The sequence below is a fragment of the Cyanistes caeruleus genome, chromosome 2, assembly GCF_971803275.1.
Source record: "Cyanistes caeruleus chromosome 2, bCyaCae1.hap1.1, whole genome shotgun sequence".
In the NCBI taxonomy this organism is placed as follows: Eukaryota; Metazoa; Chordata; class Aves; order Passeriformes; family Paridae; genus Cyanistes; species Cyanistes caeruleus.
Window position 1 is genome coordinate 81,719,465 of NC_141702.1, and position 24,383 is coordinate 81,743,847.

The window sequence follows — 24,383 nt, forward strand, 5'->3', positions numbered from 1 at the left end:
TGATGGACTTTTAACTACAAACGTGCCGCCAAGCTGTGTGGCAGCGAGTCCTTTGTATAATACATTTTTAAAAATTGTTTCAGGTAGCTTAATTTGATCTGTTTGTTGTCAGGCTTTATCATTTGCAGGAAGTTTGGAGCATTGGTTTTTTTCCTGACCTACTTGTCTGTTTTGTAAATAAAAATAGTTTTTCTCTTTTACAGTCAGGGTACCTGTGTAAACTACAACCTGGTTCTTACTAAGAAATTTTTCCAATTTTCTAATTTTTTCTATATCATCTTGGATATATTTCATATATATATAATTCATTTCATATGAATTTCCAATTGGAGCAGGAAGGCCAAATGGTGCAAATGTAATTTTGATAAACAGATGGGATATTTTAAAAGGTAGCAAAATATAAACAGAATGAGGAGCTTTGATACTGATCAGCATGCTTGCTGTCAAACATCCAGTTAATTTACTTGTTAAAAGCTTTAATGTGGGCTGGCCATTTGTGACACTTCCTTTTTCTCTCTTAAAGGGAACTGAAAAATGTCATTTGATTGACCCAGTTTATCTTGTAATTTTAAACTAGATTAAATTGAAAATAAAAATATTAAGTTCCTTCAAAGGTGCTGAATAATCCATTTTAATTATTAAAACACATATTTAACTAACTACATCACTTTAAATTTTATTTCAGCACGTTATTATGTAGATGTCATGATGTATTTTTAAATCTTTTTAGTTTCTAGGAAAAATATATTAGAGATGCTGTATTACTTCTGTTGAGTCAGATAACATTAAGTGTACATACTTTCACTTGAATGTGTTGTGATACAGCTGTGGAAAAATAATTTTATTGTAAGTATTGCTATAGAATACTGCTGCAAAACATATTTACTTCTTTATTCAATAGCTCTTTAGCACATGAAGTCATTCTAAATTCCTCCATGTGAATTGCATTACATTTTTTTAAACAATTGAGAGCTCTGCTGGTGCATTCTGCCACTGAAATGGGATGCTTTTGACTAGCTCTTCTGTAAAAATCTTCTTTGTCATGTCACATGCAGTTTTGACTTAAGCTTTGTTATCTTTATATGTTTAGTGATTTATGGTGTCTCCTTGATTGTAGTTTGTCTGATGGCATAGTGCTTGCATTGTCATTTTATTTGGTGTTTCCATGTTAGCCCTCCTTCGGAGGACCTCACTGAATTCTTGGTATCATTCAAGAGTATGCTCTAGTCCACTACAGACTTATGTCTACTTACAGTACATTTGCTAACCTTGCAGAAATTCACTAATTGACATATAAATAGAAGTGAAGAGAAATGCCTGCTATTTGGTACAGAGAGAAAAGTTGGCTGGTTGTTTTTGATTTTCTTTAGCTTCTCTTTTAATGAATACAGTGCAGTTGTGAATGAATGAAATAATTGCTTTGGCTTGCATTTTCTTTAAGAGAGATTTGGAATTCTCATAAAGCTTTTTTCAACTGTTAGCCATTGAATTCCTCTGCAGAGAAATTTAGCCATATTTTTGTCCAATTTCGAGTCATATTATGTGAAGAAGTTTTCTGTGAATAATTTTATCCAGTTTTATGATACTTTAAATAGCTATGGGTTTTTTTCTTCTGTTTTATGGAATATGTTGAACCTTTTATTGATAAAGGTAAAGTTCTGTAGGAATACTTCTTTTGGATTTAATACTTACAGATAACTTTCAATTTTTTCATTTTGCTCTGCTTTGTTTGCAATATTAAATGCACACTGTTAAATTTCCAATATACATGTTTTATCATGAAAAGCTAAGATTAAGAAGCAAAAGTTCCATTAACTTATAGCTCCTTTGATTTGGTGCTGTACAGAGGACTTGAGCTTAAAATCAGACAAGGTAATTCTTTTTCACAGGAAAATGTAATGACAGTTCAAATTACTTGCCATATTTTGTGAATGTTTGCTACATTGTTTATTTATTGGTTGTGCTAGTGAAGCATTATTGTACTAATTATCTTGATAATAAGTGGTCAAATGCTAAAAGCTTTCTGACAACTTGACAACTTTGGCATTAGCTAGCTGCTTGCTCCTTTTGCGGGTTACCAGTTAAATCTGCCTGGTTGCATGAGGAATAGCCCAAGAGTATGTAAATCTGAAGCCTGTCGCTTCCTGTGGTTGTTGGATTCAGTACATGCTATTGAGAATGCTGTATTTTCAGAGGCTTTTTGTATTCTGCTCACAGTGTTGGCTGAGCAGAAACTGTAGCTAAAAATAACTAAAATGAATTTCTCTGTCTCTCTTTCTTTCTCACTGCAGGATGACGTAGCTTTGCCAAGGATTTATCAGCTAAGCAGAAAATGAGCTTAACATCCTGGTTTTTGGTGAGCAGTGGAGGCACCCGACATAGGCTGCCACGAGAAATGATTTTTGTTGGAAGAGATGACTGTGAGCTGATGTTACAGGTAATACCTTCCATGTGCAGCTCCTCAAATTGTGAACTTAATGCACCAGCTTCATGCATTCCTTTTGAAAAATAAATTCCCCAGATGCTGGGAGAGCAGTAGTTTTGAAGAATTTTTTGTGTCCTTAGGGGGAAAAAAATAGTTTAAATGTATTGCTGTCAATCATGCAGTTACTGCTTAAGTACAGAGAATCACATTTTCTTAGTATAAGTCAAATGCAGAATGCAAGGATAGAAGATGAAATAAATTTTGTAATATGACAACAGTATATGATACAGTAAAGTAAGTAGACTGTGTTCCATAAAATGTGATAATGTTAAGAGAGCTAGATGCTTTTGAAAGGAGCCTTCTTTTTTTGGCAGCTTGTAATCCAATTTAGTCACATGATTTGATGTAACTCTCTCCCCATGCCCTGATTGTGTTGTACAAAGGAAAATGAAATTAGTAGACAAGAGTATTTCTCTATCTTTTGAGGAAGTTGAATGACTCAGTTTGAATAGAATTGAAAATATACAAGTCAAAATAGCTCCATCCTTCAGTAACTTCCTCAACTTTGAGGATCACTCTGTGGACTCTTAGATGTGTGTAACTGTGTGGTTATGTAGCCATATTGCATGCACTTTGCCCTGTCAAAGCTGTAGTCCTCTGAGCTGTCTTTTTCTAATTTTTTTTTTTAACAACTAATGGTAGTATTTTGGGAGTTTCTTTCTAAATTTTTGGTCATTTACTGTAGAGCTGTTAAGAAGATTGAACTTCAAAATTAATATTCTAAACCCTTCCTACCATTCAACAAAATGTTTTGGAGTTTTTGTTCCCAAAAGTTGTATATGCAGCCATTATTGGCCAAATTAGAATCTTACTTGCAAATGAAGTGCTTAGAGATGCAATCCTACATTTATTACTCAGAACGTCGTATCTCTAGTAAACTACATTTGGCTCTCAGTCTCAGAAGGCATTCAGATACTTTATTGGTGATGTTAGAAAGCAGCTGAAAATACTCTTTAATTTCTTTTTAACAGCAGATGGAATGATGTCTTGGTAATTTATGTGGGAAGTATTTGAAAAACCCCAAACAACATGCACACAGATGAAACAACAGCAAAAGAAAAGCTATCAAAAAGCCCCACCACACTGGTTCCTGCCCAGTAGGTTATAATCCAAAAATGCTTTTATTTTACTAATAACTTGTTTTAGAGGACTGTTTTCTGTAAATATGGGAGTGTCTTCTTTCTTCTCTGCTATGCCATCCATAGTAGGTCAGTCCTGAAAGTGAAGCATTTATTCTTTTTGTTACAAACCTTCACCTTCAAAGGCAGCTGCCTCTTGATTAATACTATGAATAGATATGACATATATACAAACATTATTTGTTGTGTATTTACTTCAGAGTTAGTGAACAACATCAAGGGGCCTTGTGATTTTCAAGAATATTCTTTTTAGCCTGCTGCTATGTTAGGTCTACATGCCAGCATGACTGTAACACCACATAGTGCTGCAGGGGGAGGAACCCACCAATAGAGAAGCTAATAATGTGTTCTTGTTCTATATGTATAGCTCTTTGTGCAAGACCGTCCTTTCCACTCTTGACAACTTAGTTTTTCTCTCACTGCAAAGCATGTGGACAATGCATGATAAGAAAGCAGAATTAATGCTTTTATTCATAATTGCTTGACAAAAAACATGTTATAAAGGCCTTAATGAAAAGAATTTTGACTCTTGTTTCATGCTTGATAGACCTCAGATCTCTACCTAACACTCTTGTTCTAAGAGGTTTTGTTTGCATCTGGGAATATGGATTTTCCTTTTTTTTGTAAATATGTTCAAATATAATGTGAAGTCTTCCTGTTTAGTTAGCTGCTCTATTGCATCAGCCTGTTTGTGGATAAATACTGCATTTTCCCCTTTTTCCACCTTTATGGTTAGAAATTTTTTTGAATCTTGACAACTGGGAGTGTGCACAAAATGTGAAGAGGGAACACAACCAGGACAGCTGGCCCAAACTGACTCTGTGACATAAAATGTGTTATGCTTGGCAATGAAAACTGGGGGAGGGGCTTTTGGGAAGATACCCACTGCTCAAAGGCTGTCTGGGCATTGGGCTGCTTGTGGGAGGTGGGAAGTGATTGCCTTCTCATCACTTGATTTGTTTTACTTCTTCTTCCTTCTTCTTTGCTGCTGAAACTTGACTCATGAGTTCTTTCCTTTTGCTCTTCCTGTTCTATCCCACATCCCGCTGGGGCAGTGGAGGGTGAGCGAGCAGCTGTGTGGCGTTTAGCTGCCAGCCAGGCAGTATTACAAGAAGGAATTTTAAAAGCCCTTAAGCTTGAATGGAAGGCTGCAATAACAAAGCCAAAGGAAAAAAGGCATTCAAAAGACTTGCACAGTCTTTGCACCTGTAAAGATCAGCTGAAATTAATAAAAAGTCTAATTATATGCAAGTAATCTGAACCTGAGGAGAACTACAATCTTCTGCAGAATTTCAAGTGTGTCTGTAAAAGGCACAGACTTGAGTAATCAATCTTAGCATTTCAGATGATGCGACACAGTATCATAAAGCTTTGAGGATCTTTTCATGTCCTTTCTGGTTTAACTTATTTTTAATAGGATGTAGCGCATAAAAATAATTAAATAATTTTTTACTAATACAGTATGTATTTAAATAACAACATTGAGAATTTTTTTCAATAGCTTAGGTAGAAATCGGGTAAGTCTTGGTATGGTGGTTCCACTTGAGTGCAGAAAAATGTAATCAGTGCTTGCTATTGTAGGCTCAGCAGAAGATGCACATCAATGAATTTCATTGTATTGAGATTGCTTTCACTTGGAAGGTTACTAAGTTAATAGAAAATGAACCGTGTTCCTGTGTCTTCATCTGCCATTAAAAACGCTTAACTGATGTACTATATTAGTGCAGTTTATATTGGCAGGAAACTTATTCATTTGTCTGTCTCTTCCTTATTCTCCACTTTGATCTGGCCCCTCCCATTATACCCCTCAAAAATGAAGAGCAAAATAAGAAGTCTAAAAATAAAACAGTAAGTATAAGCTAAAGAACACTGATCTCACTTCTTTGGGGAGAAAGCAAAGCAGTCATAAGATTAAGTGGAAAGGAAAAATCAGAAAGTAAATTGAAAATAAGGAAAATAATAGTAGCAAGGCTCAAGAAATGGAGAAGATGTGAGATGATATCTATGGGATTGCAATAAGAGAAAACCTTTCCTTAGGAATACTAGCTGTGTGTGCTGATGCCTTGAACTGGCCAGTGCACTTAGTAGGGCAGGACTTGTAGAACTGACAGACCACATATGCTGGTACACAGAAGTCACGGAACTCTCAGACAGAAGTGTACCATTCTCTGTGCAATACAGTCCTGAAAAATGACTTGTGTAGCAAGGATAGAAGATGCAAACCTGAAATTAGGAAGAATGCTGGTGGAAGGAGTTTGCCACTATGCAGTCATGTTGTGACAGTGCACTAGCAAAATTACTGGCAAACATAAGGTTGAGTGTGGGCTGATGGAGAAGATGAGCTGTGGCCTCCATTCCCTTGGGAACTCTTGAAGATGTCCAGGTGCTGACCATATGCATGCATGAAGGAGACACACCCAGCCCCACCTCTCTTGCTTGCCATCAGCACCTCAGGCTGCAAACACTTGGCAGGAGTGAGTGCTGAAAGAGGGGTTTGGCTGTTAGGGAACTGCTGTTCTTGGATGAAATAGTAGCAAGGATTGTTTCTCATCTGTGTGGTGACGTTTGGATGTGAAATAAAGAATTCATTAAATAAATAAATGGATACTGAAGTGCTTAAAGAAGGACTGAGAAAGTCAGAACTGATGAATAGTAATTCAGGAACTGCACAGACATTTAGCGAAGAGCTCTAGCTAATTGGTTCAGGAAATTGAGATCAAGGAGAAACACTTTGAATGCTTGCCTACTGTGGTAATTATCCCAGATGTGTGACTGGAAATGGTGTGTTTTGAGAGAGAGCAGCAACACCCCAAAATCATTGTCATGTTTTGAAAGATGATGTAATTAATGGGGGAGAGAGAGAGAGTAAGAAATAAAGTGAAGTTCATGATACTAGATTAAGCATCAATGATGCTAGAGTGGACTGAAAAAAACCAAACTTTTGGGTAAGATATATCTGGATCTGACTTAGCATATTTAAGGAAACATTAAGAAAATATTTATTTTTTATAATTTTAAGATTCTGCTATGGGGTACCTTGAGTTGGGTTAGAGATTGTCTTTTTCATATGTGGGACTTTTTTATATAATTATCTTTTTTATATAATTTGAATAAATGTGCAATTAGAAAGAAAATAATCACACTGCTCTAAGAAATACCCATAACCACTTAATGTGGTTTTCAAATACCTTATTTTATTTAATATATTTTAGTCACGGAGTGTGGACAAGCAACATGCTGTACTCAACTATGATGCCTCTACAGATGAGCACTTGGTGAAGGATTTGGGCAGCTTGAATGGGGTAAGTTAACATCAGAAATAGATAGTTCCCCATAGTGTTCTGTATCTTTGTTTTGGGATTTCTTCGAGGCATTATTAATTGTACATGAATACCTTTTTGATGCAAGACTGGAAATGGGGGAACATTCAAAAAGAAAGTGTAGCCTTTGCAGGGGTTTTCCACTGCATGTTTTTAAAGTGCTGTGATGAATTACAGTAATAAGAGGGTCTTTGCAGTAGGAAAAGCTCAGAACATAATTATGCAATAGCCATGTTGTATGAAAATGTATTTAACTGATAATATACTTGCATTTAGGTTTTCAGAATAATTTTTATTAAAATCTCTATGAATAATTTGTGTGAAGGAATTGCAAACTAATACAGAAAAAATCCAAAGTTATTGGAAAAGTAGTTTCTTATGACATTTTATGTTCTAAGGCTTTTCTAGGAATTGCATATTCAGAAATCTAGCTAAGCATAAACTTTTTATAAAAGTTTTTTATATTATACCAAATTATTAAAAACATAGTAACTTTGTCATAATGTTTCTGTATGAATTGTGCATTTGCACTGGTTATGGTTGCTATTTTATAGCTTTAAATGTTTGGTTCTGGCATGAATATGTACAGAATAAAATCATGAGTTCATCTGTGACTGCTTATGTGAATAATACTTAAAAAGCTACTGATAGTGAATAGTTTTGTCAAGTGCTTAAATAAATAGAAGATGAAGAAGAACTTCCAAGTTACTGCCTTTTGATCTTGAAGTGCATTTAGAAATAAAGCTGTCACTGTCTCTATTAGCTTTTCTGTATTTTAAGGAAACTAACTCATCCTTCCAAAGAAAGAGTTTCAACTCCACTTGAAACCACTAAATGGCTATATCCTTTGAACAGCTGTAGACATACAAGGACTTTGGTCCTTAAATATTTAATATATCTCTGTATTTTCCAAGTCGGTGTGCTGTTTCAAGGCAGTGATGAAAAATAAGTTCAGCACATAGAATTTTTTTGCTGAGACATTTGATTTTATTCCCTAGCTCTGTAACTCCTATAGTCAGTGGGCATACCTTCAGATTTTCCTTCCCTTGTCACAAAACTGGAATTTAGTAGAAATATATGTTAAAAGGCCTTCATTCAACTCCTTTTTTGCCTCTGATAAAGAGCTTTCAGTGACTTGCTTCACTTGATCTAATTAATTCTCAGGTTTGAGGTGAAGCTTCAGTTGCTTTAGAGCTGTTTACTCAGAGACATCAAAGAAACTTTTTTCTTCCCACTGTTTTGGGACAAGGAATATTAAGTCTCAGGAGTTCAGTCCTTGCTCTTTGTCTTCACAATGTTTTCCTTACTATCACTTTCCCACTGTGCTTTTCTTCCATACATCTGATTGCCTGGTTTCAGGTTAATGGAGAAAACACATTATGATTGTAATGCCATACTTAATTGTGTGGCAGAACAATGCCTCAGTACCATATGGTGAACTAGGTAATAATTCTTCTAGTCTAGCCGCTGTTTCCACTGAGAACACCAAGTGCCTCAGTCCCTAGCTACCGAGTGCCTCTTCTAGTGCTTCAGCAGCTTCTACCCTTTCTTATTTTGCATACATCGTCAAAAGATTTGTTTTGCATCTCTCCAGTTGGTCCCATCTCTTTTGAGAACAGATACATACTTCTCCTGGTATGCAAAGCTACTGGTGTAATGTACTTCAACCACTCAAGATCAGAGTTTAAGGGGAGATGGCTAATTCCAATACTTTGGTTTTGAGTTATGAGTGTTATAATCTCACAAGCTGAACTGTAATTGCACCTGATGCCCTAATGCCTGAATATTCTTATATATATGGTTGATTTACAGTCAGTTCAGTGAAAAGGTTACAGGAGTCTTTTTCCTGGACTTCTAAATCTAGAAGTCTTTATCCCGGACATCTAGATTTGGGAAAAAAAGCAAAAGTAAATTTTAATCAGTTTTACATGAAGTAAAATTTTATTTCTGATAGTCTGTTGTGACTCATTCTGGACAGTCCTGTTTTTCTTTCTTTTTTTCCTATACAAAAAAAAATAAAGGCATTTCTTTTTTCTGAAGTAAACATGTGCAATTGCTAGTATGTAATTACTATTTCCCTAGTATCAGTAGAATTCAACTTTCTCTTTTGACTCGTGAAGTCAAAAACATACCAGAAGAAGTATTAATAATCTATGGCTTTGTTGAATAACGTTCTTCTCAGGGATATTTACAGAATTGCAAAGTCCTTTTACACTGATATTTCAGGACTGGGTTGTGAAAAGTGTAGCAAACTTTATGAAGGCTTAAAGACAGTTGACTCTCACTATTTGAAGAATAAACTTTAGAAATCATGTGAATGGGAATGATCTAAAGGGGCAAAGGATTCTTTATTTACATAGTAAGTGGCTTTTTCAAGTTAGCTTTGTCTTGCGTCCCAAAGCATGTGATGAGATTTTAAAGTCCCAGTTGCAAAGTAACTAAACCTTGGTTGTTTTATGCTGTCACTTTAGTCATGAACATGAGGCTGTCAGTAGACTGCACACACAGCCTTTGGAGCTTTCTGCATTGTGTATGCTGTGCATGCACATGAATTTCAGAATTCTGACTTGGGAAGAAAAATGTGTACATTCATATATACATACATGTCTGCAAAGTGGCCTGAATCCTGTTGGTTCAGTAGAATTCAGAGGGCTTTGAGGATAGTCTTCACAGAGGTTTTTGCCCTGAACTCTCAAAATGTTAAAGGGAAACAAATTTGCCTGAAACATTACTGAGAGTTTCATGCTTACAAACCTGTAAATAGATGTAGTTTTATTCTTATTTCCCATGGAAGGTACTTTCTACAAAGCAGATAAACAATTTTTTAAATAATGAAATAAACATTATTTTCCTTTAGGAAAAGAAAATTAAATGGAAGATCCTCTTACTATTATGGGGAAGGAGATTGTTTCTCTCTAACCACAGTTCATTTAATACTAGATTCATGAGCAACACAACCATTTGAATATTCAGATTTTTGACTTATTTAATTATTCAAGTTTTTCCAACTTCAAGGCACTTATAAAATGGTATATTTCAACTGTTTCTTTCTTTAGAAACATGTACATGTTGTAGAAGTTTTAAGTTAGAGGTAGAATGATCCTGTAGGGCTGCAATATACTGAATTCTTACCACTGATTTTTGGTGTTCCTCAAATGCACTAACTTGGTCCATATTTTCCATTTATAACAATGGTTAGAAATAAGCTGCCTCTGAACTCTCATATCTAATGCTAAGTGCTGTACGAATATGCTGATAAATCAGTTCCGGCGGTTAACTTGGATTGAAAAAGCAAATTACAAGAAAAATAGTAAATGGAGGTGCTAATTCAAGGGAACTTTAATCAACAATCCATTAATATTGCTAACAAGATTAAATATGCAAGGAATTTTTCAAGGCCAGTGTGCAACTTGGTTATCAACTGGTGTTTAACCTTCCTATTTTTCTTTACCTTCCTGTTTATTAAACAGCTAGCAATTTGAGCTTATAGTTTCCTTGTGAATCACCAAAATTTGATGAAAAAAATCCATAGAAAATTTGTAGTACTGAAGACTTTCTGACAAAATTATTTAAATTATTTAAATTATTTAATTTTATTGTTTTGTAATTTAATGGTATTTCTTTCTGTCCTCATTTGTTTCTGCAGACATTTGTGAATGATGTGAGGATTCCAGAACAGACATACATCACTTTGAAGTTAGAAGATAAATTGAGATTTGGATATGATATCCTTGTCATAAAAATACAGTGTTGGGACACACTTGTCTTGTTAGAAGTATGGTTGTGTTAAGTGTTCTCATTGCTGCAAAAATGCCTATATTAGCGAAAATCTCAGGGTTTAGGATATTCTACCTTGGTCTGAGGTACTGATAAAGTACATTTCATTGTCTCTCACTGCAAGAAACCTTAACTTCCACTTACGGTTTAGAACGTAATGTGTATCTTTTGTGTTGCTCAAAAGTACTACTTTTCTTTGAGGCAAATACATAAATATTTGTATCATATGCAGTTGTATACCAGCAGATTATATTACAGTTAATTATGCAGCAAACAACTGAATGAAAAAAAAAATTACTTGCATTAGTAAAACACCAAGGTATCTACTCAATGTTCTGTTTACAAATAGTAAATAAATTCATTTGCTTTGATGAGTATGGTAGTGCACAATATCCTAACAGTGACATATTTTGAAAGCTGTCACCATTCAAGTGGCATAATACACTGCACAATTTTTGCTTTTCTCTAAAATCTTCTTGAGAATTCAGAGTATTTTCAGTATTTTCCTTATAATTTCCTACATACTAATCTTTTTACTGTGGTCAGGGGAGAGATGAGAGTCCCTGAAGAAGCACTTAAGGTAACAATGTGCAGTTCCTGGATGTTTTTTTGTCACTGTAGAGTTATTATAACAGAGGTTTTGGATTTTATCCCAGTCTTTGAGGGTTTGTGTTTTTTTCTCTATTTAATGTCATGTAGCATGAAAAATTCACAAGCCAGCTCCAGTTATCCCAAAAATCTTCCGAGGCAGAAGGATCGAAACAAAGCAGCTCCAAAAGTTCAGAGTCCAAGGTAACAGACTCCACAGCTGAAGTGCACCACAAAACTACAGAAGCACTGAAATCTGAAGAAAAATCAGTGGGTAAGGTTCTTTTTTTTTGTTGCAGAAGCACAAAACTTGGAAAGGACGTTAATTTTCTTCAGTACGATGATTGTGATATTCCTGTAGACAGTAAAAATTTCAATATATGAACATTTAACCATAGGTTAGGTGTAAATAATTATTTTTGGCATTTAATTTCTACCTTTTTTACAGTAGCATCCACATGTTAAGAAAACTTTTAAAGAGAGATTGAATCGGCAGTTATAAGATTTTTGCATGTCCCTTTGCCCAAATTACAAACTTGAAGCATTTGTGGCAGGATATTGCTATGTTGCTATATTGCTATATTGCTGTAGTTTGAGTGTAAGTATTTGTTAAGAAACAGTTTGTATTTTTTACCATCACCATTACCAAGTGCACTATTTTTCCTTTGGTTGGTTTGGGGTTTTTTCCCTTTTTAATGGGTGGGGAGTTTTGTTTGTTTGCTTGGTAGTTCCTAGCATTCACTGATTCCTGTGTCAGGATATAACCTAAGTGTTCTATTGTGGTTTAAAGATTTGTAGATACTGTGGCTTCAGACTCATTTCTACGCCATTGTTCGTATTTATTTAATGTGTCATGGTGGCTCTGCTGTGGTTGTCTTAAAACTTTATGTGGGTTGTACTGCACCCAGTTCTGGGCCCCCAGTATGGGAAGGATTTGTATCTGTTGGAGTGAGGCCAGAGGAGGGCCAAAAAGATGAACAAAGGGTTGGAGCAGACAGGCTGCAAGATGGAGTTGTTCAGCCTAGAGAAGAAAAGGTTCCAGGGAGAGCCTCATGGCAGCCTTTCAGTACCTAAAGGGAGCTGGTAAAAAAAGAGGGAGAGCATATTTTACTCAGGCAAGTAGTGATAAAAGACTAGGTGCAATGGTTTTTAAATGAGAGGGGAGAGATTTTGTTTACATGTTAGGAAGAAATTTTTTACTGTGAGAGTAGTGAACCACTTAAACAGGTTGTCCAGAAAGTTTGTGGATATCTCGTCATGGAAGTGTTTAAGGCTTTGAGCAGACTAGTCTGGCAAAAGGTGTTCCTGCCCATGGCAGGTCCCTTCCAACCCAAACCGTTCTCTGATTCTCTGATGAACTATAGCATGAGGATTGCTGAAGTGTAGTGGAGATAACCAAAAGAATGAGAAAGAGATCAGGTATTATTGTTCCGTTAATATGGAACTCTCTAGGTCTGATTTCCTTAGGTCAGGGCTCTACAGATTTGTTTAGGTTTCATCTATTCTTCCAGAAGAGTCACTTGAAAGAACTCTCATCCTTCCACACATACAGGATTCTGTGATACACTTAATTAACCTGTTTGTTTTGTTGTCTAATCCAGCACTTGTTAAGAGTACATAAAGTAGCATGGTGCAGGGGTTTTCTTTTCACTCTTCCAAAAATAACCGTCAAGGATAGGGATTTATATTTAAATGCAACTCTCAGAAGCTTTATGGGGATTGATTCTCTCACTGTTGCCATATAAATGCATATCTGTTCACTATTGCTAATTCAGTGCACAGGAATAGAATTATGGAATGGTTTGGGTTGGAACAGAGTTTAAACATCATTTAGGTTGCACCTCCTTGCCATGGTCATGGACACCTTTAACCAGACCAGTTCATCCAACCTGTTCTATAACACTTCAGGGATGGGGCATCTACAAATTCTCTGTGTGACTATCAAGTGTTTAAAAACAGCTTAGTATTGACTAAAGCATAAGACTGTGTTTTATTCCTAGTGGATAAAGTAACAGACAAGCTCCTAAGATAGATTTTATCAGATGATGTTTTTTTATGTAAAGACTCCTTAAAATATATTCAGAACATATGACACTAGAATAGCTAAATCTCTGTAGGGTAAGATATTTTTCCAAAAGATCAGATCAAACCTAACCCAGCACATTTATCATCAAGTTAGAAGTTTTAATTTTATCAGTGGTTTTTTTTCTTAATTTTTGCATTTAAATATATTTAACCATGTGTATAGCACTTTTAGTTGTACTATGATTTAACTAACACCTTTGAAAAAAACCCTGTAAAATTGATTGTGATCAGTAATGTTTTACACACAAGGTAACTCAGCACTCTGTAGTAGCTGTCAGCAATTTGGAACCTTGGCAACATTGCAAAATTTGATCAATTTTTCCTGCAGTGAGTTCAGATTTCATTGAAAGGTCAGTGTGGGTAAGAATGAGAATCTTTTCACAGAAATAGCAACAAACAGCTTTTAGGAATGTACTGCTATCCTGATGAGTTCAAACTGAAAGAAGAAATAATATTTACAGATATATCAGGGTAACAATAAGAAATGCCAGCTGCCTTTGCATAAACATTTGTGCCAGAAGTTTTGATTAGGTCATTAGTAAGCTTTTATATTTAGAACCCAGATCAGTTGTCTGGCCTCCAAGTTTGTTTTGTATTTAGGCAAATGCATGCAACCATTTCACTTCAGCGTCCAGGAGAAATGACCCAAGCAAATTACTTTCTCTTCATGTGATTTTAACCTAATATCACAGCTAAACAGAAAAGTTATTTTCTCTGCTTTGGGCTGACTTTATAGATACTTCTGCCATGCCTCGTGGGACACCGTTGTATGGACAGCCAGCCTGGTGGGGTGAAGATGAAGCTGATGAAAAAGGTGGTTGTAAGCCAGATGGCAAGCATGAAGAAAAAATGCCTGAAACAGGGGCTTCAGGTAAGTGTGTTGTCTTATTTTTTTGTCTTCTCTTTATTGAACTGCATATATTCTTAACTAGGGAACTAAACAGATATTAATGTTTGGAAGCTTCACAGTTTGCATAGATGAAAAGGTAAGATAATTGAAGAATATATTTTTGTGAGAAACTATGCATTTCAGAGATCAGTTTCACATATAATATGTCAGTTTTCTAGTATATAATACAATTTTCTATCAGTAAGTATAGCAAATAACATTATCTGAACCAGTGCGTCTTTTTTTTTTTCAGTTTAATATATATCTGTCATTTTATATGCATAGGAATATTTTATTGAAATAATTTCTGACAATAAAAAGTGGTGCTTTATATTTGTGTCTGACTTTTAACTGTGGAAGGTTGTCTGTACTAACATTCCCTTCTGTAATTCAATAATTCTGTATTAGTGGGAATTACATGTCATAGTTCTTAAAGTAAAAGTTTGTGTAATATAAGTTAAACTGGTAATATTTATTCCCCTGTAATGCAGACCTTTTTATTAGTTAGCTTGTCTAGACACAGTATGTATTGCCAGAACTTCAATCTCAGTACCTATAATTAGGCTTTTATATCTATCGTCAGGCATGTAAATAAAGTGACTGCTATTCTAATGAAGACAGTAACTGAAAACTTATTCAAGTTAGGACAAAATTCAGCCATGTTTGTTTAGCTCTTTAGACACACATTTAAGGTCCAGTAGTTTTAAGTTTGCAGTTTCTTAAAGTACTTTAATTGAATTCAGAATTTCTCTTTTCCTGTCATAGTACTTGCTTTGATTAACGTGAATCATATTTTGCAGGAGCTGGAGTGAAGTCTAAAAACCTGTAAATCAAACTAAATGAAGACCAGTGCAGTGAGGGCAAGGTCTTTGGAATGAACTTTTTACCATAGCCTTTTTTCATGGCCTTTTTCATGTTATTCTAAAGTTGTCATCATTCAGATAGTAGAGTAAGTCTATTAAGATTTGGACTAGTATAAAGAAATCAGATAAAAACATTTAAATTAGTTTTCCCTCATTAAATATAGGATTATTGAAAATATAATATGCTGAAGTCCATGTTTTTGATGCCATGCCATGCCATTTGCAAGGTGTGACACAAGATGCCAGCTTATATTTAGTAGCGTTCCTTTTCTTCTTTTTCATCATTTTAAATTGCTTTTTCAGAAGCATCAAATTCCATTAAATGGTTTACATGCTTTTGTATTTATTTTATCAAGAGATTTTTCAGCAAGTGATCAGTGCTTCTATCTTAATTCCTGAGTTCCAAGACAAATAAGATTCCAACTTTCACTCAAACCAATCATGGAGGTGCCATCTGTTTCAGTAGTAGACAAAAATAAGTTTGTTCTAGACTGAACTTAAGTAATGGGGATATTTTTGACATGATTTGGTTAGTGGAGTCATTATAGGTAATCAAGGTACATGATGAATAGAGAAAATAGATTAGTATTTTCTAAATTATTTAAATTTGGGGGTTTTCCATATATATATATACTATACAAAAGCTAAATTTGGGCCCAAAGCCTTTTTGGTGAATACAATATTTTGTCCTTTTTTTGAAAGAAAAAAAAAAATAAAAATTGCAAATCCCTTTTATTTATGTTGTTGCTTCTGTTTATCCATGAATGTATTTCCTGTGAATAGTATTGATCTAAGAAGAGTGTAAGAATAGCTTCTATTTCCTCTAACTGGAAGACTCATAAATCTGCAGGAATGGAATTCAGTTTGGAAAAGCACATACTAAAGAAAAACTTATGTGAAAGGAAGACACTGCTGAGAAAAATCCAAAACCTGACATTTTTGCAAAACCATTTGTGGGGATGTGAGATTAAAATCCTGTATACAGACAAATTATTTATTTATCATGAACACCTAATCTCTGAGTAGACTCATTTATAGTAGAATTGTAGTAGAATGTAGTAGAATTGTATGTTCTACTAGTCTGGTTTTTTACTAGTCAGCAGTTTTTGACTGTTGTAGATAATTTTTAGTAGTGTTGGTAGAGAGGCTGAGAAGACAAACCATGAAAGAATTGACATTTGCTTCTATGGACACTTCGGTGGTCCCAGAACACTGTGTCTGTATAGAAGTGTGCAAAAGACATTCTGAATGTTTTCATGGAATTATAAAATCATAAGATTTTTGGCCTGTTTTGGCCTACAGTTACATTCTATGAAAAAATTAACTTATTTTCAACAAGTTATATATTTTCTTCAAGCACTTAGGTTTTATAATATAGATGAATATAATAATAGGATATGAATACAAAGATACACTTGTATGAAAGAAAATTGGAAACTTCAGAAGACTGCCATTCTTGGATATTTTAAAATATAAGCAGACTTTAATCAGACATGTTTAAGATTGGTGCAGCTAATTATTCTTTCATGGGTTAAATTGTATTAAGTGTTTAAAACACTGATCTGGGACATGCTTTTTAATGTAAACTGCCTAAAAGTAAGTACATTACAGGTGAATTCTTAAACTAAAATCAATAAAATCAGATACATATATTTGAACAAAGTAATCCTATTAAAAATCTGTGTCATGCTTTAAAGATTTTTTACATGATTATTTATTGCATAGAAAAGAAGATTTGAATTCTAAGAGATAGGGTAAGGTTTAATGAGGAGATTGAAGTGGGAGATTTATGTCTGTTAAGCCAACTATAGACAATTAGTCTCTACAGTCTCAAGTTAAAAAGATTATTTCAATGTTACTGCATTTCTAGCACAACAGAAATTCACTAATGAAAGTTATTTACAAACATAGCAAAATAGCCTGGAAAGCTTTGAAAAGAAAAATCCTTTCAACATTTTTCAGACATGTAATTCTCTAGTTCCAAGATCCATAGATCTGCTAGTCTGTATTAAAATGAACAGTTGTGTGTACACCTCTGGCGTGACTTTATGCTGCAGCTGTTAAATGCTCATGTTATTGGCAGGTTTATTGGGTGTGTAATTATTATTACTGCCATATGTTACACTCTCACTTCCTGGGAAAGCAAAAACTGCATTCTCTGCCAATCTTAGTAGTAGTTGTAGAATTTTATGTCATTTAATGCGTTTACCAGAAATCTAATAAAAGGCAGAAATAAGTTTTCAAGAAGACTTCAGGAATCTGAAGTAATTCTTAACACTTGGCATGAATTTTAATTCCAGCATTGCATAAGAATATGTCAGATTAAACATTCCTTGCACTTAAGAAGCTGTCATTTTCAGGTAAAGCAGGCTGACAGTTGAGAAATACCGGTGTAATCAGTGTGTTTAGTTTACACACATTGTAATGTGTGATGCTTAATCAGCAGTATAAGCAGCTAAGTTCCTAGCAGTTCGTTCTAGAATTTTGATGAGTTTTGTCATGAAATATGTGCAAGTGCTGTGTATAAGGCTTGCTTTGCAAAGCTCTAGCAGCAAATATGCACTGTATGTGATGGGGAGCATACAGAACTCTATAAACCCCTTACAGCAATGTATTTAAGTAAGATTAGTTTTGTCCTTTTTTCACTTAAGCACCTTTAAATCTGGTAGTGAAATTATTTATTACGAGAGATGGGGATTTATATGCAGTGCTGGTTTGTATTTTTATTTTGAAAGAGAAATTCTGGTATTTTTTCACAAGACTGGTTATGAAAGCATTAAAAGATAAAGATCTTCATATCTAATACTAGGTGAATCACTATATGTATTTATTGAAATCTCGTCTTTAAATAAAAAATGAAGTTTTCTTCAGCTGCAAAGAAAATAAAAAAAACCTAAAACATAAGTGGGAAATAAAAAGTTGAATATGAATATGAGTATGAATAAATATGAAAACAGAGAGGAAGGGAAAAAAATTATATTAAGCATTTGAAAGCACTAAATTCAGCTTCTTTTATTACATATACCATTGCACGGTGCCAAATATAAAGCTAACATTAAAAATATTTTGGGGTATTGTGTAAATATGATATTTTGTCTGTTTCTTATACCTATTTCAAATAGATACATTGCTTCAGGATTACAGACATTTTTTAAAGGAAGTGCTTTGTAAATTCCAGATCATTTTCTTTTACAAGTTTCATTCTTAAAATTGTATTTTTAAGGCAGAAAGAAAAGAGCATTACTAAAAATCTGAAGATTGTGCAAAATATTTTCTGAGATTTCCTGATATTGCAGATGATGATATATTAATATACAGATGCCTTTTTTTCCACATCTGAATAGCACAGAAACCTATGATTTTTCTTGTCCAGGTCAGCAAGTAAAATGTTAAGATTCTGACTATTTGTGTGTGTAATTTAGAAATAAGACTTAAAAAACCCCGGAAAGTCCTAGAAAATGTAATCAATTCTGTTAATGTCACAAAGTGAATGTTGCATTTCTGAATGGAATGGAATGGACTAGAATATAGAACGGAATAGGAATAGGAATAGGAATAGGAATAGGAATAGGAATAGGAATAGGAATAGGAATAGGAATAGGAATAGGAATCACTGAGGTTGGAAGATACCTTCAGGATCATCCAGTTGAACCATCCATCCAGCACTGTAACCCTTAAACTACTGAGCCTTCGCCCAGTGCCACATAGAGATGCCTCTTGCATACCTCCAGGGGTGGTGACTCCACCATATCGCTGGGCAATCTATTCCAATGCCTGACAACCCTGTCAGTGAAAAAATCTTTTTCTAGTGTCTAATCTTAATCTCCCCTGTCTCAGTTTAAGGCCATTTCTTCCAGTCCCCTCACTGCAGGCGCTGTAGAAGAAACCGGCCCCACTTCACTCTGGGCTCCTTCCAGGTGGCTGTAGAGAGTTATGAGATCCTACCTGAGCTTCCTCTTCTCCATACTAAGCAAACACAGTCATTCCTCACAAGAATGTTCCCTACTAAAGGATCTCTCGGAATCTCCCTTTGGTTAAGCCTGTGGTTTCCCAAATATTTGTTTCCCTCCTAGCCTCTCCTAGACTTGTTTTAGCAATAGTATCGCTATGCCTTGGTGGCAGTTACCAATTACTGCTTCCTCACTTGCTTTGTAGAAACAGAAGTTCCATTGTCTTTTGTCACTCAGGAACTTTGAAGAGTGAGAGCTCCCTTTTTACAGATAATCCTGCTACTTTTTCTGCCTCTTTCCTTTTGGTCTTGCCAGTTATGAAATGCCTTCATCCCTGAAGAGACTGAAGTTCACAACCTACCTGTACCTTCATTTTCCCAAAACTAACTTGCAGTTGCCTGTTTTGCTATACATATACTATTCTTGTTCTGTGTTGAAAATTACAGAGCAGTGACAACCACTATCTTCAGTATTTGCTTGAAGATTTTCTCTTAAAGGTGTCTGTATTTAGTCTGATACATGATTTCCTTCATCTTGGCAGATGACATTTTATAATAGGATTTCAAAGGTAAGGCTGTTTTATAGATCACTCTTTGTAATATTTGAAAGCTCTAAGGACTTGCATTTAGAATCTGCGAGAAAAATATTGAAGGGTGGTTTAGATCAGGATCTATATTAATTTTTTTGCTTCTTCCTTTTCTGTTTTTTATTGTAATAAATTCTGATGCATTTTACTTTTCTAAAAATGCAAGTACTTCTGACTGAAAATAGGATTTTTAAGTGATTAAGATTAACTTATACTTCAGATATTTTTATTTATATAATTGTTAAAAATTTTTCTAGTTTAGCAAAATTTACAATTTAGTTGTAGTTCAGTTTCTTTCTTCTTTTGATTAAACTCTGTCTTAATTTAGATTCAAACTATATACTAGCAACTGTTTAATCAAAAATATTGGAATCAAATACTGTGCATATTATTATAGTATAAATGGTTGATTTGAAATGTTAAATTTGGTGTAGGCAAGTTTCACACAGAAATTTTTTGTGAAGTCCTTCATCAGTTCTGACAAACCAGTGTGAGAGATCCTCACATTGCTGTACATCTGATGTAATTTGCCTACATTCTAATTTTTTTCAAAAGATGGCAATAAACCAACTGTTTCATAATTACAGTAAAGTACTGTGTCTTGTCTGGCTACCAGATTGCTCCTGCCTTGCCCAAACTTAGAAATATTTCTCAAAACTGAGTATTAGCCAGTTATCTTCTTTGAACAAGTGTTGAACACTATATGTGGCTTAACTATTAGCTACAGGAATTGCATGATGTTGTTGACTTGAAGTTTTGAGCAGAAGCACATGGAGGAAAAAAATGTTGTTTGTGAATTGGCTGTGTGGTGGATTACTTTCCTTTTCAGTGACTGTGTTTCATATTGTAAGGATCCACACTCTAAATTTGATCCTGCCAGTTTGATCCATTCCAGCTTGTTAGCTACGTGAAACAAATGGAGAGTGATCATAGTTTATCCGAAGTCTAGGACCTGCAAAGTGTGACTTTTGTTTATTTCTGTACATTTTCTATATAAAAAGAGAAGATTTTTAATAGCCTTTGCATCAGTAAAATAGATAAATTCTGTATTGTGTGTCTGCTGGCATAAATGTTTTCAGGAAGGGTATTAAAAAGGCATTCTGTTTCCCAGGGAGGGGAGTAGTGAGGTGCTGTTGTAATACCTGAAAACTTCCCCACAGATATAAGGTAGCTGATAGTGCAATGAAAGTCATTCGCTAGGGGGTTCTTGGAATCCAACAGCACAATGGAACAACCTGTGTGAATTCCGAACATGTTTTGTATTTGTAACAGCTACTGGTAGAAAAAATAAATTGCAACCACTTTGCTAGCTGCACTGGAGTACTTTTATCCAATGAATTTCCAAACATAGCAATAATAAAGAATGTGTACTGTTCTTGTTTTAATTCAATACCATCTTTTTTTCCAGGTATTATTCTTTCCTTTAAATAGTTTATTTCTCTGTATCACACCACCACCTTTTTTTTTTTTTTATTTTTTACCTTTTCATAAATCCTCACAAGAAGCATGTGTTTGCAAGAAGCAGCATAGATGCATGATTCCATCATGCATCCTCTATCTCTTAAATTCCTGACTTTAGTATAAGTGTTTCTATTGCTGTCTCATGTCATAACAGTTTCATGCACAAATATTAACTTCCTCAGCTGATGTAGGGTAGCTTTATTCAGTACCTAAAATCAATTAGTTGCAGTCTCAGTTCTTTACTTGGTAACATGAAATGATATCTTAAACATCTTAGAGTGGTCCAAGATAAATTACTTCAGAGCTATTCAGAATTCTTTTGCTTGAATCTAAGTTGTTGTTACTATTAAGGTCTCAAGCTTCTGTATCTTTAGTACTTCTCTGCACCAGGTATTTTGGCTGACTTAGTAGTTCATAAAATGCAATCAGGTTTGTTTCCTTAAAGGCACATTGGTAGCTTTGCAGCAACCACAGGAAGCTTTAGCTTTCATTTAGGCTATACAGTGGAACTTCAAATTACTACCCTGTGCTTTTTCTGCTTTCTTTAGCCAGCTGTTTTTTTAGCCAGTGAGAGCATGGCTTGCTAACATTCTGTGTGCTTCCAGCTGTTTTTCTATTCATGTACAAACTATAGGCAACAAGTAAAATAAGAGGACATGACAGTAGGATTTAGCTCAATTCTTTGGTTTTATCTTTTGTATAAACATAAAGTGGTTCCATTCCAAAACACTTTCCAGTGCATAGCAGTGTTTAACTTTTCAAGCCAGAATTAATGTTTATCTTGCATTAATGTGTGAATTGTTTTTCTGAAGAATGTTTGCTGAACAAAATTATGCTTTCTATCCACTATGGGAGATGAAAGATCATTATCATTTGTTTTGGGAGCACCCTGACTTGATGTTTTTATCAATAGATTGGAATTGTGCTAATGATCATCTCAACAATTTTGCCACTTTGATTTACCTATTTTCCATGTTTAAATAACTCATCTGACTTTTACATCTTCTAAAAATATTTTGCATACACTTTGGCAAATTCTAAATGAGCTTTTTTCCACTTTATACATCTCATAGCTGAAGTTCAAACTTTATTAATGAAAATGCCTTTTCATTAATACTTCCTATATGTAACTCTGGAACTATTTTTCCAGAACTACAGAGCTCAGTCTACTCCACAATCTTACTGTTTATTCCAGAAATTACTCAAGAGGCTGTTACAGGAGTTTAGAAACTTGTTGAAGAGCTTGAAGTTCACAAGTATTGTGAAATCTGTTTTTTTAATTTTTCCTAATAGGATGCAGCACAGATGCCAAGCAATCTGAGGAGCGATCTGCATCTGCAAGTGAAGAACTTTATCCTTTCTGTAGGGAGCCCAGTTATTTTGAAATCCCTACTAAAGAATGCCAGCAAGCCTCACAGGTATCAGAGAGCACTATTCATGAAATTCCCACAAAAGATACCCAAAGCTCCCACACAGCAGCTTCAGGGCACGCTTCCTTTACCATTGAATTTGATGACAACACTCCAGGAAAAGTAAAGATCAAAGATCACGTGACAAAATTCACATCGGAGCAACGTCACAAGTCGAAGAAACAGTCTTCCTCCAGTGGTCAGGACCTGCCAGGGCTTCAGACGGTGATGATGGCTGCGGAGAGCAAAGTAGCAGATTGGCTTGCACAGAATAATCCTCCAAGAATGATATGGGAGCCAACGGAGGAGGATTCCAAAAGTATTAAGAGTGACGTTCCAGTGTACTTGAAGAGACTTAAAGGTAAAGTGAATAATTCCAGCTATGCTTAGTTTAGAAAGCAGCAGTTCCTCACCAGCAGGCTGTCAAAGGGTCCTTGCAGAGTTCAGATGAAATCACAGATACTTGACACGTGTGCAAGGATTCATGCTGGGAAATTTTATTGCTGAATTCTTACAATGAGTGTAAGAAACAAAATGCTGAATCATTTTACAGTCAATATGCTAATTAGAGATGTTCTAGTGTGGCTGAAAACATTAGGTATTTAAACACTGATCATGAAAAAGAAAAGGAAAAAACCCAAACCTTAGGTAGATTTTATATATCTCACTCCTCATTAATTACTTCAAAAACATGAATTGCTGTTTAGAATCAAAGCTCTGAAGTTCAATTTATGCTTTTAGCAGCTCTTTCAATAGCATATTTTCTGTGAATATTTGTGTGTTCTAAGAAAATAATTTATGGTAAGGAATATACCATGTACTCATTCTGCATATGTGGATCATGTTTGGTGAGGTCAAGTTTGAGTCAGGAATCAGAAATAAAGGAAGAGCTTCAATTTTTATATTCAGCTTGTGGACTGTTGTGTTCATATGAGTGCTGGTGTTGAATGGAGTTCCAGATCATACATGTTCATTTATGGCAGATAGTGACATACCAAATTAAACTAAATCAAATGTTACACATGACAGGTGTACTTTGAGTGTCACTTAACAGAATAGAGAAGCAGATAGTCGTGATATTCAGATGAAGATTCCAGTACCATTCAAACTTTCAGAATGAAAACTTCTGCTGAACTTTTTCAACAACTTTACAACATTCAACCTTCTGCAACATTATCATGTCTAACATTATCATTTGACTCCTAAAAATAAAATTCTGAAAGCAGAATTAGATTAATGTGCTAGCATAAAGATAATAGAGTATTATTTCTTCTGGTGTAAATCACATTCTTTGACCTTCATGTATTGTATTGTATTAATGAATGTTCTTTAACATACTAGCCATGACACTTTGATAAATAGAAGAAGCTTTGTTTATAAACCTTTTCCTGGCAGAAACTACTCAAAGTCTAATTATTTTTCATCTGAAAGAGGTGTAAGTTATGGGATACGGCCGTAACAAATATCTGAATTTTGTAATCTTCTATGGCCTGTTTGTAATCTCATTCTTCAGTAGTATTTTTAGATAGTAAATATACCTAGGTACTTTGAAAGTTTAATTTTTTAATAAAAACTCAAAGCTTCTTTCTTTTTCTCCTCAGCTTTTTCTTATAATACTCTGTACTGAAGTCCCACTGCTAAAATTAGATTATATTACTTTTATTATAGTATTGATATTGCATTATTATTATTATTTTTATTTGGAAATATATGAATCATCACCTAATTTTTGTAGGCAGTATTCTAACAAGTAGAAAATAGGTGAGTTGGGATTTAAGATGTGTTTTTTTAGTGGTATTAGTCTGATAAGTAATACTAGCCAATATGTAAT

General features: G+C 34.6%; 1 protein-coding gene across 50 annotated transcripts in view; it reads left to right on the forward strand.

Annotated features, from left to right (window-relative positions):
• The window catches only part of CEP170 (centrosomal protein 170), a 95,990-nt gene that overhangs the window by 22,706 nt on the left and 48,901 nt on the right, over positions 1–24,383 (forward strand). For all 50 annotated transcript variants that reach the window (XM_086878193.1, XM_086878181.1, XM_086878202.1 and 47 more), the window contains 7 exons: positions 2,292–2,437; positions 6,837–6,926; positions 10,591–10,669; positions 11,243–11,301; positions 11,421–11,583; positions 14,131–14,265; positions 22,437–22,913. In XM_086878193.1, coding sequence (XP_086734319.1) covers positions 2,333–2,437; positions 6,837–6,926; positions 10,591–10,669; positions 11,243–11,301; positions 11,421–11,583; positions 14,131–14,265; positions 22,437–22,913 — 1,108 coding nt within the window. In that variant the 5' untranslated portion in view covers positions 2,292–2,332. The remainder of the gene's footprint in view (positions 1–2,291; positions 2,438–6,836; positions 6,927–10,590; positions 10,670–11,242; positions 11,302–11,420; positions 11,584–14,130; positions 14,266–22,436; positions 22,914–24,383) is intronic.